The 19,074-nt window shown below is 43.3% G+C and overlaps 1 protein-coding gene across 5 annotated transcripts in view; it reads right to left on the bottom strand.

The window, feature by feature from the left end:
• The window catches only part of LOC143878578 (uncharacterized), a 77,891-nt gene that overhangs the window by 48,283 nt on the left and 10,534 nt on the right, over positions 1–19,074 (bottom strand). For all 5 annotated transcript variants that reach the window (XM_077380852.1, XM_077380849.1, XM_077380848.1 and 2 more), the window contains 5 exons: positions 16,658–16,865; positions 16,221–16,306; positions 15,732–15,963; positions 15,235–15,358; positions 14,596–14,732 (listed from right to left, as the gene is read on the bottom strand). In XM_077380852.1, the coding sequence (XP_077236967.1) occupies positions 14,596–14,732; positions 15,235–15,358; positions 15,732–15,963; positions 16,221–16,306; positions 16,658–16,865 (787 nt within the window). The remainder of the gene's footprint in view (positions 1–14,595; positions 14,733–15,234; positions 15,359–15,731; positions 15,964–16,220; positions 16,307–16,657; positions 16,866–19,074) is intronic.

Here is a 19,074-nt window from a genome sequence, read left to right on the forward strand (position 1 = left end):
TCGCCGAGAATCTTTTGTCCCTATAAGCCCACGGTCGGAAGCACGACGATCAAAACGTACCGGAGTCATAAACATCATTATGGGTGGCCCGGCAGCAGGAGGAACCTCGACGGCCGCTCGCAAAGCCGTCCATACCAGTAACAAAAAATTGAAGGTGGAAAATGAGATTTCGTTCTCGGACGCAGATCTTGATAACTTGATACTCCCCCACGATGATGCCTTGGTCGTAACCATGCTCGTCGCCAACTGGGAACTAAAGAAGATCTTGGTGGACAACGGGAGCTCGGCGAACATCCTCTAGTATCACGCCTTCAAACAAATGATGATAGGTGACGACCGCCTCAGGCCGGCGAACTTAGATCTGTTTGTGTTCTCCGGGGAAATAGTCAAGGTCGAAGGACAGATCGAAGTCTCAGTCTTGGTAGGGGAACCTCCTCATCAGGCCTTCGCGATGGTTAATTTCTTAGTACTGAGGGCCACTTCGGCCTACAACGCTATCTTAGGAAGGCCAGGATAGAACCTTCTCCGCGCCATTGCTTCTGCTTACCATCAGAAAATGAAGTTCATAACGCCGAACGGTGTGAGAGAAGTAAAGGGAGACCAAACACAGTCAAGAGAGTATTACGCAACTGCGCTCAAAGGGAAAAACGCGTCGGAAGCGTTACCGATCGAACTACACGATTTAAGAGATGAAGCCCGGGCTGCAGTCAATCAACCAACCAAAAACCTGGTCTCAATCCCACTGTATGAAGATGAAGAGAAACTGGTCAAAATTTGTTCAACCTTGAGCGACAGTGCTCGCGAAGAACTAGTTCGATTTTTGAGAAAGAATGCAGATGTATTTGCCTGGACACCCGCTGATATGCCCGGGATAGACCCCGAGGTCATCGTGCACAAACTCAGCATTGACCCCACTTGCAGGCCGATAAAGCAGAAGAGAAGACATTTCGCCCCAGAGAGACAACAAGCGATCAGAGAAGAGGTCGAAAAGCTCTTGAAGGCTGATTTCGTGCAAGAAATCAAATACCCCGATTGGTTAGCAAACGTCGTCATGGTGAAAAAAGCCAATGGGAAGTAGAGGATCTGCATTGATTTCACCGATCTGAACAAAGCATGTCCGAAGGACAGTAACCCACTGCCTAAGATCGACCAACTGATAGATGCCACTTCAAGGTATGAACTCTTGAGCTTCATGGATGCATTCTCTGGATACAATCAAATTCGGATGTACGAGGCGAACATCCCTAAGACATCCTTCATAACAGACCAGGGAATATATTGCTACCGTGTGATGCCATTCGGCCTAAAGAATGCAGGAGCAACATATTAGAGACTCGTAAACAAGCTCTTTCGGGCCCAGATCGGACGCAACATGGAGGTATACGTGGACGATATGTTGGTAAAAAACAGGGAATCCTCGAACTACATACCCGACTTGGAGGAAACGTTTCAGGTCCTGAGGAAACATAACATGAAACTCAATCCTGCCAAGTGCTCGTTCGGGGTTGCTGCGGGAAAATTCCTTAGATTCATGGTCAGCTAGAGGGGAATAGAAGCAAACCCGGAGAAGATTCAGGCAGTGGCGGATCTGAATCCGCCGACCACCATAAGGGAAATACAAAAACTTACCGGGATGGTAGTCGCGCTACGACGTTTCATCTCCAAGTCAGCAGAAAGGTGCCTACTGTTCTTTAACGCAATTAAGGGAATCAAGACTGTGGACCCCGATCCGAGAGAGACGGGGGGGACGAGCCCCCAGGAAGTCTCTAGATCATCCACGTGAAGGAGAGCTCCATCAAGGAACTCTCGAAAGAGTGCCCCTCACAGCATGAGTGGCGATGTAAAGTGAGATACCTCTCGATTAGGGGACTAGCCCGGATTCGAGGCGTACCTTAAACAAAGAAAGAGTCGCCATCCAAGGAAGTACGCCCTGGATCCCATGCTGTGCTCTGTCGCAACAGATAACCAGAGATACAAAAGGTCTGTGCCTGATGACGAATGGGGAAGGGGTTAGGCGCCCCCAATTCGCCCAAGTGCAAGCATCTGGTCTCTTATGCCATTTATTATTAACTTTGAAGAGTTTTGGGCAAAAATCATGCGAAATGGGAACGAATATCCCCGAGATAACGTCTAGCTAATCATGCATGTCTCGGAGATGAATAATAAGCACACACAAAAGAAAATGAAAGACATGCCACCTAAGAATAGCTAGGTTATGAGTGTCATGCCTAATTGGTGTCTAAGTTCCGATGGGCAAACACATGCACACTACAACTAAAGGTATAAGGTCTGTACAGGAAAGTAAGAAAACACAGCAAAACATACAATATGACAAACCCTAGACTCTAATGCGATACTTGACTCGGACCAGGATGGCCATCCATCCTGGCTGCACTACGTATCCTGGCCTCGGGAAGAATCAGAGTCAACGTAGTTCGGCGACCTATGCTAAACTACAATGCCTAACCCTCTAGGACCGCTATCCTAGACTCGATCAACTAGACCTGACTAGTTTTTGAAGCTTCTTGCGCTATTACTTAAGTTCAAGTGAATGGTGATTTTTAGGACTCCCTATATGCCCTAACTAATGCAAGTGGGCCCTACACCCTGTGTGTGACTAGGCTGTGCGTCCTAAGGAAAACCATGGGCTATCTAAGCGCGTTCTAGTCTAGCCATCGGATCGACTAAATGTCTAACCGACCACGACTCGAGGTCTCCTAACTCTGAGGACACTCACACGACAAGACACAGCATATCAACACAAACAGGACAGACTCCTAACTCTAAGACACCCCAAATGCCTAGGACAGACTCCTAACTCTATGGGAAGATCTTTTGAAAATGTTGGTAAGGTTATTTTGAAGAATTTTTGTAGTTTTGGAGGTTTGAAAGGTTTTGAAGCTACGAAAATTTTTGAAGTTGTGAAAGTTGTGACTGAACTCAGGATGCCAGCTGCATGCCTGAGCTGCCTACGTACCCCTCAGCTAGGGATCAAGCCATCCGTAGTTCGGACCGGATTTTCCTAACTACACTCTTAATGACTCAAGATTTTTGAGATTTTTTGGTTTTTCAGATGTTTTTTAATGTTTTTGACTCAAGAGGATAGAATCTTACCATCATAAGGGTAGGATAGACTCCAGATATCCCGCAAAGGTTGGACAGCATCCTATACTCTGCGGGGGAAATGAACAGAATCACGACTCTGCAAGGGTTGGACAGCATCCTATACCTTGCAAGAGCGGATAAAATCACATGACTTGATGAGGGGTTCGACAGAATGCTAACCCCTATGATGATAGGACAGATTCCTGAAAGACTGAAGGACTGACTCCTATGACGAAGACTGACTCATATACGAGAGGACAGACTCCTAAACTCCATAAAGGGGGTAGGACAGACTCCTAAACTCTATAAGGCTAGGACGGACTCTTAAACTCTGTAAAGGTAGGACAGACTCATATCTCCGTGACGGTAGGATAGACTCCTACCTCTATGAGGGTAGGACAGACTCCTTAACTCTGGGATGGTAGGACAGACTCCTAAACTCTATGAAAGGCAGGACAGACTCCTATGATTCTATGGAGGAGGGACAGAATTCTAAACTTTATACTCTAAGAGGATTACTGATGAGAGAAGGCATGCCTCCTAAAAGGGAGGACAAGCAAGGCCAACGAGACAAAGCCTGTCTCTTATGGGGGAAACAACTAAGAGGATCGGAACCTAACTTAGATCAGTTCAGTCATACAAAAATTGGGTAAACTATTTCGAAGATGAAGCATGAATTGAGAGAGATATATTCCATTTAAGAACAAAGCCATCAGGGATCACGCAGGATGATAGAAACGACTTTCAGCATATGCCATTAAAAAGACACGACAGTGCTTGACATCAATAAATTGGAAACTTATGGGCCCACTGTCCTATTCTAACACTCCTACCCAGCCCACCTTAAATTTTCACTACTGAAAATCCAACAAGACATTTGATATCTATAAACTCGATTAGAACACAAAAGGATCAATTTCATTACTTCATCTCGACTAAGTAGCTTAAATGACAGCAGTCCAAAAAGACATTGGAATAAAGACCATCCTGCTCTTATGTTAACAATTAGCCAGTACACAGACCACTTCCCAATCAATTTAAAATCTAAATTGAACTCAAAATTAAGACCAAGAAATCAAGCTGAAAACAAACTCACGAACTAAACATTTATTCTATAAGAAGAAAGGCAAGGATCCCCACACATCTAACCAATACAGAAGAGGATTAGGAATATTACCTATTTTTGCGATTACCAAATGCTTACCGGAGCTTCGCTACTGAAACCATAAATGATGGGAAAATTTGCAGATCTGACCAGAGAAGGGAGAATTTCAACTGAGATCCGACAAATCTATGCAAAAATCTCCGGATCGGGTGAAATAAAGACCGGAGATCGAAATGATAATGGTGGAATCCGCGAATCTGACCGGAGAGGGAAAAAAAATCCCACCGGAGTAATGTATTGGGCCGAAGCTATGAAAATGGGTTACAGGATTTAATGTTTTATGGGTAAGGGGGTTTAGATTTTCTTAGAAATAGAGGTGGTTGATGGAGAAGGTAATGGTGGCTGAAATGGAATGGATTGTGGCTTGGTCGGATTGAGGTTTAAAGGGGGTTCGCCGGATTCCGATGAAGACAACCGGAGAGGATGGTGGTGGATGAAATATAAAAAAGGGTTTCTGTCTTGAAGATGAAATGGGTTTTTGTTTCTGGAAACACAAGACAGGGGGAAACTAATGGTGGTGACGATGGCTGATGGAGACGAGGGAGGAGATGCAGAGGTTGTGGTGGCTGGTGGAGCCAAAGTGGAGGCATGGCGGTGGTGGGTGGAGATCGGCTTCAATGGAGGTTGAAGAAGGCCGGCCGAAGAAGACGGTAGGTAGAGATGGGTTTTGTGGTGGCTCAGATTCCGGTGGGCGGCTGGGATTGGGCAGAAATGATGATGGGAAGACGATGGTGGTGTGGATGGAAGAGCTTGCCGACGGCAAGAGAGATGGCCGGAAGTTGCAGAGATGGAAGGGGAATACGGAGGTGGCTAGCAATGGAAGAGGGGAATAGGATGATAGAGAAAGGGAGGAAATGGGTTTGGTGGTGGATGAAGAGAACGGTGGGAAGGTATGGATGAGATGTGGGAAAAAGAGAAAATGGATGGTAAGAGGCTGGCCGGAGTGGGATGGGCGGCGTTTGGGCTGGCCGGAGATTGATGGATGATCGGCGGCTCCTTCTTCTCCCTTTCTCTGTTTTTTTCTCCTTGCAGCTAACAAGGGTGAAAAGAAAAATTAGGGCTTCTCTCCCCTCTCTTTGCCATATATAGGTAGGTTTTGGGGGGATGATATTGGCACACCAATATCCTATAAGTGCACAAAAACACACTCTTGATAAACGCACGAATTTGGCTTCTTCTTTTTCCCGGGGACAGCCCTCTTTTGGTTTATTTTCACTGGTTTTTCTCTGCTTAGGGCACCCCCCGACTTGACTAATTTGACGCCCTTCTGCACTATTTTTCAAAATAAACCCTATTACACGGATAAATTCCGTCGGATTTCGACGAAACTTCGCGGGGCCCACTTACGGTCTCGAACTACCCAAGATTTAACGCTGGAGCCTTAAGTTGCTAATTCATAGGTCATTATTATTATTATTTTCTTGCACTCGAGGACATATCCGGGCCCAGTTGCTCCGGTTGCTCGGGGATTTTTCAAATTTCTTCTTTTTGGTGCTTTTAGGGCTTCGTCAAAATGGGGTGTCTACAGACGGCCCCTTGGACACCGGAGTGTCAAAGGGCGTTTGAAGAACTGAAGCATTACCTAACTTCACCACCGTTGTCGAGCAAACCCGAGCCTGGGGAAGAACTAATACTGTACTTATCAGTAAGTTCGGTAGCGCTAGCGGCTGTACTGATTAGAGAAGATCAAAATCAACAGAGGCCAATCTATTATGTCAGCAAAGTCTTACACGAGCCTGAGACCAGGTATCAGAGGGTGGAGAAGTTAGCATACGCCCTCGTCATGGCTGCCAGAAAGCTGAGGCCATACTTCCAAGCACACACGATCAAGGTCATGACCGACCAGCCACTAAGACAAATTCTCCACCGCCCGGACACCTCGGGGTGACTCGTGAGGTGGGCAGTAGAACTCAGCGAGTTCGATATCCGGTACGTACCTCGGCCAGCGATAAAGGCCCAAGTCTTAGCTGATTTCATTGTTGAATGCACGGTGCCTATTCCCAAAGAAGAAAGGAATCAACCTCCGAGTGAGGAAGTTGATAAAACACCCGGGGGACAAAGTGACGTCGCAACAGGTCAACCTCCGGGGGGAGGGGGTGAGATACACCCGGGGGGCGGAGTCTTGAAGTAGTCGTTCAATCTTCGGGTGCAAATGCCACACCCCCACCCAAAGAAGTAGGCGAGCTAAGAGAAGCCGGAAAACCTAACCTGCCGGAAGAGAAATCGTTCTAGGAGTTATACGTAGACGGATCCTCAAACTGGCTTGGAAGTGTAGCAGGTCTAATCCTCACAGGACCTGAGAACTTCGTCATGGACTACGGCGTAAGGCTTTCAAGCATCTAATAATGAAGCGGAGTACGAAGGCCTCATAGCCGGAATGAATTTGGCGATTCAAACCAAGGCTCAAAAACTAAGAGCTTACAGCGACTTGCAGTTGGTCGTCAATCAAATACAAGGGACGTACGAAGCACGGGACGACCGCATGCGCAAGTACCTAGCACGGGTTCGCCAACTAGCCGATAAATTCGAAAGTTTCGAGGTAGCCCGAGTCCCGAGGACGGAGAACGGAAAGGCAGACGTACTCTCTAAGCTCGCAGCCTCCGGATACACGGCCTTAGGGAGCATATACATGGAGTTTCAAAAAAAGTCCAGCATTGAGAACGAAGTCGTTGATGTCATGCAGATCGATCACGAGCCATGTTGGATGGACAAGATCATCGATTACCTACGCAATGGTAAACTTCCCGAAGAGAAAAAGAAAGCACGTCAGGTGATTCAGAGATCAGCCAGGTTTTCCCTTGACGGAGAGAACCTTTACAAGAGATCATACACTCCCTTACTTAAAATGTCTCCAACCAGCTGACGCAACGTACACTCTGCAAGAGACACATGAGGGAATCTGCAGAGAGCATTTGGGAGAAAAAGCCATGGCCATCAAAGTACTACTCAGGGGTTTATACTGGCCAACCTTGAGGCAAGATGCGCTGAGTCTCGTAAAGAAATGAGAGAGATGTCAGAAATTCTCTCCCACCAGTCACCAACCAGCCGTTCTGATGGCTCTGATCGTCAGCCCACTCCCTTTTGCAGTATGGGGAATGGACATTTTGGGGCCCTTCCCACCAGCTCTAGGGGGACGAGAGTTTGTAGTAGTCACCATAGACTACTTTACAAAGTGGGTGGAAGCGGAACCACTGGCCAAGATCACCGAACAAAACATTTTTTTGGAAATCGATGATTTGCCGATTCGGAATCTCCCGTGCTCTGATAACAGACAATGCCAAGTAGTTCGACAACAGAATCTTCCGGAAATTTTGTTCAGACCTCAAGATCGAACAGCGATTCACCTCTGTAGCCCACCCTCAGACAAATGGGCAGACAGAAGTCACTAACAGAATCCTCCTTCAGGAGATCAAAAAGAGGTTGGATGAAAAGGCGGGACGGTGGGCCGACGAATTATACCATGTCTTGTGGGCATACCAAACTACCCCGCGCACTGCAACAGGAGAATCACCCTTCAACCTAACTTTCGGGACTGAAGCAGTGATTCCGATCGACATCGGCGTCCCGTCTCCTAGGATAACCCACTTCAACGAGCAATTGAACCAGGAAGGACTTCGCGCAAACTTGGATCTACTAGCAGAAATCCACGAGGAATCCCAAATCTGAGCCGCGGCCTACAAACAGAGGGTGTCCCATTACCACGACACCAAAATCCGTCCCAAGGAACACCGCGTTTGGTGACCTGGTCCCAAGAAAAGCGGCCATATCCCAACCGAGGAAGGTGGGAAAACTCTCCCTGACTTGGGAGGGGCCGTACCGGGTAAAAGAAATCATACGGACAGGCAGTTACAAGCTGGAGACCCTCGACGAGCACCAACTCCCCCACGCTTGGAACTCAAAAAAATCTGAGAAAATACTACCAATAACCCGTTGCCCTGGAGGGCAAAAGAAAGAAAGAAAAAAAAATATACCTGTAGAAAGAAGAAGAGAGTGAAAAAGAATATCAATGTAATTCCGTTTTGACGATTAATGAGAAGTACCACCCCGTTTTGCTATTCTTCAAATCCTTCATCCCGTACTAATATAATCTAGTTCACTTCGGCAAATTCCCATTGAGGCCGGAAATATATTTCTGGTCGGAATATGTTGAAGTAAAAAACCTAAAAACTTTTGGTGAAAGCCCAAGTCATTCAGATCGGGCTAACTGGGTTCGCTTCGGCAAATTCCCATTGAGGCCTGAAATATATTTCTGGTCGGGATAAGTTGAAATAGAAAACCTAAAAACTTTTGATGAAAGCCCAAGTCATTCAAATCGAGCTAACTGGGTTCGCTTCGACAAATTCCCATTGGGGCCGGAAATATATTTCTGGTCAGAATACGTTGAAGTAGAAAACCTAAAAACTTTTGGTGAAAGCCCAAGTCATTCAGATCGGGCTAACTGGGTTCACTTCGGCAAATTCCCATTGAGGCCGGAAATATATTTCTGGTCGGGATAAGTTGAAGTAGAAAACCTAAAAACTTTTGATGAAAGCCCAAGTCATTCAGATTGGGCTAACTGGGTTCGCTTCGGCAAATTCCCATTGAGGCCGGAAATATATTTCTGGTCAGGATACGTTGAAGTAGAAAACTTAAAAACTTTTGATGAAAGCCCAAGTCATTCGGATCAGGCTAATTGGATTCTCTTCGGCAAATTCCCATTGGGGCCGGAAATATATTTCTGATCGAGATAAGTTGAAGTAGAAAACCTAAAAACTTTTGATAAAAGCCCAAGCGATTCCGCTCGGGTTAACTGGGTTCGCTTCGGCCATCCCCAGCCGAATCGAACACCCGAAACTATCTGAGGCAAGGATGGGAACACTCCTCTGATCGGAGTTAGTCAAATAAATAAAGATACAACAAATCTAAACACAAGTATACGAACTTAAAAAGAGCGTTCCATTACATTCAAAAGGCCCCATAGGCATTTTACAAAAAAAAAGAAGGAAAAGAGAAGGAGGATTCACTAAGCGGCGTCCCCGGTTCCCTGGCCGTCAACTGTTTCAGAAGGACTCGGGGCCGGGAGAACAGGAGACTGGCCCTGCCCCTCCTCTTGTTCGTCTTCTTCTGGCGCGGGCAAGAACACATCATCAAAATCCAGGTCCTGCTACTTCGCCCTGACACGGGACTTGCACTCGTCAAATCCGTCCCTGAACGATACCACGGGTAGATCGATCAGCTCGTTCTCCTTGGCCTTCACCGCGTCGTCTAGCTTGGACTGGAATTTCTCCCGCTGCTTGTCTACAAGAGCAACGGCCTTTCCTGTGAGCTCTTTCTGCACTCTAAGCTCCTCAGTCAAACGCTCGATGGTAGCATTCCCCTCCGCAACAACCGTCTCCAGGCCGGCTTTGTCTTTCTCCAACCGACTTACTTTCTCTTCAAACGAAGTCAGCGTCTTTGAGAAATGGGCACACTTACTCGCCATATTGGTCCAGTAGCATCCGAGCTGAAAAAACCATAAGAACTGAAGTAAGGATTCCGGTCAAAATCCCAGACTAATGGACAAGTCGAGCACATTAAAAAGAGGGATACTTGGTAAAGAGCACTGAAACCAGCCTCCTCGGCCGTCTCGTAGTTCTCATGAAGGATACGAAGCCGATCCTTATGCAAACGGCTTTTCGAGACGATCTCACGGGCAACCCAGGTATCATCCGGGCCGCAGTCATCTTTTTTCACTCCCCACTTCGGACGAAAAGAAGTATCCGCCTCTAGTCGAGCAGTAGGTGCTGCCTCTAAACCAAGGACATGCGCATCATCGCCCCCAGAACGACAGGTTTGACCAGCCGAAGACTTCTCAGCCACCTTGGAGGACTTAGAAGCTCTGTCGCCCTTATCACCCGGGACGGACTTCCCTTTGTCTTGAGCGGTAGGGGCCACCGGTTCCGAGGCCTTCCTCTTCTGGCCGCCAAGGGCGGATTGACGCACCCTCTCCAAGGCCGACTGTTTCTGCATCTCTACAAAAAAAAAATGGCAAGTATATGAGATCGATCGGAGCTAAAAAACTTAACGAAAGAAGCGTAAATAACTGAGAACGGCCTACGACACCTACGTGCTCAGGAGGCGGCACTAATCCCGACCTCAACAAAAACTTCCTCTCTGGAGAACTCTGAGCAATGGATGAGACCGTTCTGATGAATCTCATCACGGATCATTCCTAGGGTCACTTCGTCCTCTTCATCTAAGACTGGTTTACGACTCATGGTCTTAGTGTTCACATAAGACCAATTAGTTGAGATCGGCCACCCTTCCTCAGAACGGGCATAAAAGAACCTGTTTTTCCAAGTATGTATAGAGGTCGGAATGCCTGTGATCATCTTCACTTCAGGTCGTTGGCTGATATAAATCCAACCTCCCAATCGATGGCTTTTCATATGAGCACACCTTCTGAAGAGAGGCAGAGATAAGTTCCATTGAAGAGGGAACCGTACAAGGTAGGCAAAACCGGCCAAAGTCCTCCATGAGTTCGGCGCCACTTGAGCCGGGGCCAGGCCGTAGAATCTTAACACTGCGGGTATGAAGGAGTTAATGGGTAGCCTAAAACCGGCCTTCATGGCCTCTTCATATATACATAAGTCGACATTGTCGTTACACGCCCTATCCCCCTCTATAGCCGCTCTCAAGATAAACTGATCCGGAATGCAATACCGATCTCGAATATCGCCGAGCCGGGAGCTAGCAAGGGTATTTTCCTCCCGAGCAGCCCCTCTCTGGGACCGTCGTCCATCCTGGCTGTAGCCACGATGTCAGCCACCCTGCTCCCAGCACGCGAAACAGATACTCTCCTATCAAGCTCATCCTCTTCATCCTCCCCTCCGCCTTCGTCACTATCAGAAGATGGGCAGTCCGGATTCTCAACCCGGATAGGACTCAAATTCAAGTCCAGGATAACCTCATCAGAGCCTATATCTACCTCCTCCTCGTCACCCTGACTAATAGCCATGGCCTGGCCTCCTCTCAGATTTGAATCGGATCTCGTCCTTTCAGACGAACCCGAACTGGACTCACTAGAAGAGGAAGATTCTTCCGCAGATGAACTTGAGCAAACGCCTGAACTAGAACCACTACACATAAGGAAAGGAAGAAAAAAGATGTAACACAAGAAGACGGTCTAGAGGATTACCTATGGAAGGGTATGACCCCGATCTCAAACAAGCCGCGTTGAACTGCGCAGAAGGGACAAACAGCACTGGTAGAGCAAAAGAAAGAAGGAATGTTAGAATGAAAAATAGAGCTTCACAACCCGTTTTATAGACAAAGCAGTCAAAAGATCTTTCGCATTCCCCGCTCTCGTCTCGCCACGTGGCAAGACCTTAATTGGGGCCCGAAAAACGAAGAGACGGGTACAAAAAAAAAGGAACGGGAATGGCTAAAAATCACCTTGGCCAAAAACTACCAACTATGGCAGTTCGGAGAAAATTCAGATCGTCTAAAGCCGTACTGGATATGAAGCAATCCACTAAACGACAAATTCAGATCGTCTGAAGCCGTGTAGGATATGACGCAATCCACTAAACGACAAATTCAGATCGTCGGAAGCCGTGCTGGATATGATGCTATCCACTAAACGACAAATTCAGATCGTCTGAAGCCGTGCTGGATATGACACAATCCACTAAACGACAAATTTAGATCGTCTGAAGCCGCACTGGATATGACGCAATCCATTAAACGACAAATTCAGATCGTCTGAAGCCGTACTTGGATATGACGCAATCCACTAAACGACAAATTCATATCGTCTGAAGCCGTGCTGGATATGAGGCAATCCACTAGACGACAAAATTCAGATCATCTGAAGTCGTACTAAAGTTTCGACCGATCGGTGTAACGAAACCAAAAATTTGATATTCAGTTCATCTGGGGCCGATCTGAGACTTCGGATCATCAAAAGCCGTACTGAAGTTTCGAGTTTCGACCGATCTGAATGAAGAAACCGGAAGTTTGGTGCTCAGTTCGTCCGGAGCCGATCAGAACAGAATCCGACCAGAACAGAAGGGGTCAGAATTCAGGCCATCTCTTACATAAACACCTGATACAACTTCTCCAAGTCATCACAATGATTTAAAGAATTGGGGAGCGAATGATGGGGTACAAAAGAATGCCCCAATCGCTACTCGACACATGGCACCAATGGCGGCCCATAAAGTCATCGCCCCGCGAAGGGTATTAGGGTCATTGCAACCTAAAAAGGAAGGACCAAGCATAGATCTCACCCAACCATGATCATACACCTGTCCAAGGGTATGAAAATAAGGGTAATGCTTAGTCCACTAGCAGGTTGACACCTGTCCCAAAGGGTAAAAGGGTAAACCAACACCCAAAGCCCTCTCTATAAATAGCCCTCATAAAGACAAGGTAAGGGACTCGAATCCCAAAAAATCACTATTCATAGCGTTTACCTGTTCAATTGTGCCGATCACTGACTTGAGTGTCAAAGGGCCCGTCCGGAGTTACAACTCCGGTTTGGTCTTTTGACCTCGTGTTCTCCTGTGCAGATCATAGTCTTTGGATCCACTCAGGAATCCAGACGCACCAAATCAGCTCTTTTGTCACTGCCTCATCTGTTACCGATTTTGGGCGTAACACTTTGATTGAAGGAAATTCCTCAAATGTGATCACTAGGGCGGCCAGTCGCAGCTGGATCCTTGGCAGGTAGCTCATATAATAGAAGAGATTGTGGAGGTCTAGAAAGGATATTTTCTTATGGGAAATGATATCAGCACAACATATTTTGATATTTTCACAAACCATCTTGTCTTTTAGTATTTAAAGAGGTGTCAAAAGGTCATTACATTTCCCAAAAAAGGTCTCACGAGCCAATTAAAGAAGAAAAGACAGCTGGGTTTGTGCAAATATCAAAATAATGTTGTGCTGATAACATTTCCCTTCCTTTTTTCATGTATTTAGAGAGGCTAGCAATATTGCTAATGCTCTTTATAAGGAAAGGATGCACTTGATACAGTGAAGAAGCAGAATACAGAGCAATGGAATCCATCACATGTGAGCTCACAAGGGAGAGACACTAGTTACAAGAACTACACATCATTTCAGGCTCATACATTGCCATAACCAAAACATATTGACAAAACAAATTCACTTCATTCGTGAAAAGGTAAAGTGGAGGGGTGATACTTCTAATCAATACATGGTGTAACCCTAATAATGGTATGGGATAACTGTTTTTGATGGCCTTCTGATCAAACGTCGATAGTCCACAAATCGTCATGCTCCCATCTTTCATCTTCACAAGAACCACCAGAGAAGGAAAGGGGCTAGTGGTGGATCTGATGCGGCCCATGTCATGTAACTCATTTGGTTTTTGTATCTCATCCATAAAAATATGAGGGTGAGGAATGATGATAGGGAGAAACGATAATCGACAGTATGCCCAATCAAGCTCTACAGTATTCTGGTGACGACAATCATGAGGTACTACTAAACCGAAATACATTTTGTATGTCTTGCCTAAGCTCTTAACATTAGGATTAACGCAAATTATTTACCGAGGCTCTTGAATTTTTATTCAGAAGAATGTCACAGGGCAACAGAGACATTGTTCTTCTGCAAGTGAGTCGTTGGGTCAAGATTGATGTACTTTAAGTTGTCAATGACATGGACTTTTGCAAGGCTTCAGTACACTTTCTGAGACTGCATCTTTCAATGAATGTGTTACCTTTGCATTTACATATTATTGGGTAAACGTGAGAAACATTTTGCATAGAGGGCAGAAATGAGGGACAAACTACGTGATGATTTGTTAGGTCGCATAGTTGAGTGATTACAACAATTATTATAAAATGTGATCATTCTTGATAACTTGATTTTTTTTGTTTTTTGCATATGCATGATCATTAGAGATGGGCTATGATTTTAACTACATGGCGGTGCATGACACAAAAAGTGAAGATAGAAGACTTAAGACCCCTCAGCCAGGCGTAGAACATCATTAGTTCCCCATTATTTGTTAAAAATAAATAAATTCTTTTTGGCAAGGCAATGTACATAGCATCCAACCTTGCGATGAAAATAAGAAATAATGAGAATAATTCACGTATAGGAAGTTCAGTTTTGTAAAGAAGAAACGTCATCTGCTTTGCTATTGTAGATGTGAAGGAAGAAAATGAAAATGAACTGCAATACTAAATCAAATTTCAGTAGATTGCATTCATTATTGCAAAAAAAGAATTTGTCCACGCATCAATTAACAACCATGAAATCCATTAGAACCAAGTATATACAGCTACCAATGAGAACGAAAAAATCATCATCAGTACGTAGGAAAAGCATACACGAGATCCACGAAGAACGTCAATAGGCATATTGAGGCCCCATCGACCTCCACAAGACTGTATGCAAGTCAATAACAAAAATGCTTCTGTTGACATGTCCCTTTCCTTCTTACTGCTGGTGCAATTGTCACAATTACCTGCAAACTCATACAAAATCAGAGAATACGTTATATAGCATGTATATTATGTACCAAGGGATTACATAGTTATACCATAGGCCATAGGTATTGTAATTTTTGCACCATATTTTCACTATCTGAATCATAACTGAACCAGTTAGAAATTAGAATGTAATTATTTGTGTAACATATATTGATGCTAAAAAAATATGTATAGAATGCAAAAGTAAGATGGCTAATTATTTGTATGGCTTTCCTTTCTTGGTGCTCTTTAATGTTTTATAAAAATTTGTTCCTAATAATTACTTATGCACATGTTTTATAAGATAATATAAATGCCGGGTGGGTGATTGGGTGTTCTCTAGATCATTCTCAGCCTTGAACCACTAAAAACTGACCGCTCCCTTACTCTGTTAAACCTTCTGGCCTCCAACTTTGAAAAGCATGAAAGCTTCATATCATAAAGATAAAGATCAAGAATGGAGATTATGGGAAAACAAATGTCAGGTGAAGTACGAACCACAATCCGTGAAAGTGTTTTTCTCCCCAAAGTACTCTAACAAGAACTTTCTACGGCAAGTTGTCAGCAAGCAATATTTCTGTGCAGCCATCAAGGAGTCCACAATAGCTTTTCTTTGAATTCCCTGGTCAATGGTAATTAAGAAATTTATTCATGTTGGTCCAGAAAGTTCAAAAATAACGTAGGGTCAAACGCAGCAGAAGGAATCATAGCAATTTGAAAGAACATTATAAAGTAGAAAGTTTTTGAATATCTCTAGCCTGACAATCAATATCTCTCTAATAAATTAATAAAAACGGGCGACAATTTTTTCACCCCCCTTTAGGATAATATGCCGCCTTCTAACGTGATTTGACGTCAAAAAGCGTTAAAGACTGCCCACAATTCACGTTAAAAGAGGAGGGGGGGATTATCCTACGCAGGGGGAGGGGGCAAAAAATCATCTATCTAAATAAATCAATTAAAAATAAAGAAAGAGGAAGAAGGGGTTTACATACACTCTGAGACTCTCCACAGTAGAAATCAGCTTTCGCAAAATCGCTTCTTGTATAATAAAGCCAACAGATAGAAGATAAGCCATCTCTACCACATCGTCCACTTTCCTGATAATAAGATTCAAGACTCTTTGGGCATCCGTAGTGTATCACACACCTTACGTTTGGTTTATCAATGCCCATACCGAAAGCAACAGTTGCAACCATGACATCCAATTCATCTCTAATAAATGATCTGAAATACCAACAAGGATTTCATTTCCACTTCATACAACAAGGATATCAAAATAAAAAAGCAAAAAACCTTTAGAGGACATAAATAAAGATGTCCTTCAAAAACATAGAAATTTTGAGGAAAAAATAGAAGCAAATGGCCAGATGGCTCGAAATAAACAAAGTATCCAACTTGAGAAAGAAACTTGGTTTCAACACTAGTTTGAGATAACTAATAATAATTAGTGATTAAGAAATAGCAAGAGCGCAAAGGAAGACCTATGGGACTGTTCACGAGCTTTATTAGCCATTTGCCCATGATAAATTCCAGCCTTGATACCAGCATCCTGAAGTGACTCAAAAATCTGGAAGCATGTGATCATTGAAAATTTTTATTAAGCTACTCGATACAATTATTAAGTACCAGAAGAAGTCAACAGAATTACTCCCCAAAAATTAAAGATTTATGTCAAGGAGACTGTAACATTACTGAAGAAACAATAAATCAAAAATTAAAAGCCTACGGTAGGATCCAGAGAGAATCCATGTCTTTTCCTATCATAAGGATGCGGATTGTAGGCCCAATAAGAGGCATATTTGCCCATTAGAATTTTCCGATGCTATTACTGGGCCTACAATCCGCATCGAACAGGCCATTCCAAAAATGCTAATCCCCAAAGGGAGAAATTAAGCATGATGAGGATATGAAAGCAGACCTGTTCAACATCTTTGATGGTTGTACAATATATTATGATAGAACCGGCATTAGCGACATATTTTGAGATCTCTCCAAAAAGCTCATCCACAAATGAAATATGCCGACCAAGAGATCTCACACCATAGAAAAGATTTTTACGATCAAAAGAACCAATAGCAATGTAAGGGTCATTCATCTTTAAGGATTGAATAATGTCCATTCGCACCCTAAAACAAACAAAAAATAGAGAAAGATAATACCAAAAGCATTTTTATACCATTAATTTTTATAATAAATTCAATGCATAAACCATAAAAGGAAGATAATCATTATAACATCTTAGTTATGTCTTGGTAAAGCATAATATTGACTAATTGAATCAACAAAATTAGCACTGGAAAAAATTGTCACAAAAAGCATTTGGAACAAATTCATACATATAATAAAAGGATGGTCAGACAGATCTTGTGTCAATGATTAATAAAAAGACAACCATGTGTCATGTGGCATCCCTTAGACATGCGTATACATAGGTTGTTTAGGTGAAGGTTTCTTTTATGGATAGAGTGATGGTATTCCAATTGATATCCCACACTTCTTGAGCTTCGGTAGGAAGCATGAAGAAACCCAGCAACTATTTGTCAAAGCTCTAAACGACTGCAGATATTTTGAAGAAAAACTTACTTCACAGTTGAAGAAATGGGCTATTGGTAAGTCATATCTGTCATGTTTCCATCATCGTTGGAATGTATCCTTTTATGCAAGAAATTCTGAAGATTAGAGAATTTCCAAAAGAAAAGACATTGTTAGTGGGTGCATCTAAGAGTAACCCAGTAGGGAGCAAGTTGTATAATCGTATGTCCATTTGCGGAAAAGCAATGTAGTAGTAACTTGCTTCAAGAAGTAGAAAAGAATCTAGAAATGACGAGATTTACAAGTTCCTTCGAAAGAAGGCATTAACAAGTTCAGAATGTAGAAACAAAAGATAAGGGCATGAGAAGAGATTAATGGATTGTGGTTGTGGGACTGATTGTTACAAACAAAAGTTCAAACCTAGGCCAGCTGATAATGAGACTGTCGATGAGTGTTGCGCTGAAACCCTGGCAATGGTGATTAGAGAATGTACACCATGAAAAACATAAAGATATATGTCCATATATATTAATTAGAGTTTTTACAATGTGGCGTCATTGAGGTAAAATGATCAATACATCAACAAACATTACACATATTTTTGCCTGCCCATCACTTTCAATTACTGATATTGCATCCACAAGTTGTATTTTATCTAGAACTGAATCATCATTTTGAAGTACAACCATAAAAGAAGATATGTGTGGGCACGACAATGACAAAAGCAATTGTGAACTTCCTTCACACTGCTACAATTCCTTTGGAATTGTTTAACACTCAAATAAATAATACAATATATGGAAACATCAAAATGATTGAGTAATATGCTCCCTTAACCATCATGATATAACCGTACAACTTCCAAGATAAGCGAGCTAATAGATGAAACCTCAATGAAAATTTATGGATGAACTATTGAAGGAAGCCGACTAAATGGATGGGGAAGATGTTGCTGGTAACAACAAAGATACAATGACAATTAGAACTTAGAAGATTTGTAGATGCCATACAAAGAATGACTTGTATATACAGTAGCTTGGGTGACTTTTTGGGTCTTGAAACAAGTCTTGGGAACAATTGCCAACACCAAGGGCTCAGATCTCAAATTCATATCTAAGATTAAAAAGAAACGTTTTCCACTTGCTCCTTTCTTTAGTTTGAATAGACACTGTATTATGAGTAGCATTATGAATTGCAATGCTTGCAAAAGAACCACATATTCCTTTCATCTGACCCCTATGAAGAAAAAGAAAAAACGAAGAAAAGCTGACTCTTTTGAGCATAACAGAATATTTAACTATATCGCGGCGGTCAAAACAAAAACAATTTTGTATTGGTAACTATCAATACGACACTCACACAATCGCTAATTCGTATGTTTCATAAGTTTCCAGCATCACATAAATATCTAAAGAAAATGGTAAAGCGTTTAAAGTGAGCTGGAGTGCAACTCATTCGCAATGTACAGAATGACTGGTTTGAGACTTGAACCTAATCTTTGCAAGAACCATGGACGGGAACGTGAATATGAAGATCAAAGTGATGCTATAGCAGTAGACAGTAACTCAATGTATGAAACTCTGGATCAGTGTGATTGTCTATGTTCCATAGTTCATAGAAGATAGCTGATCCTAAACATGTACTCGATACCTAATAAATGACGCAATACAATGATGAAGTGACACTGAACAAACTTGAAAGTTGCCACCCATAAATCACAGAAACAACACAAATGAGAAGCTAACAATAGGATACAATAAGCAGGCAATCTATTAGTCACTAGACCATCCAAACAAGATTTTT

This window comes from Tasmannia lanceolata, unplaced genomic scaffold (genome assembly GCF_043159265.1).
Source record: "Tasmannia lanceolata isolate RefF3 unplaced genomic scaffold, GAP_Taslan_0.1 ptg000006l, whole genome shotgun sequence".
In the NCBI taxonomy this organism is placed as follows: Eukaryota; Viridiplantae; Streptophyta; class Magnoliopsida; order Canellales; family Winteraceae; genus Tasmannia; species Tasmannia lanceolata.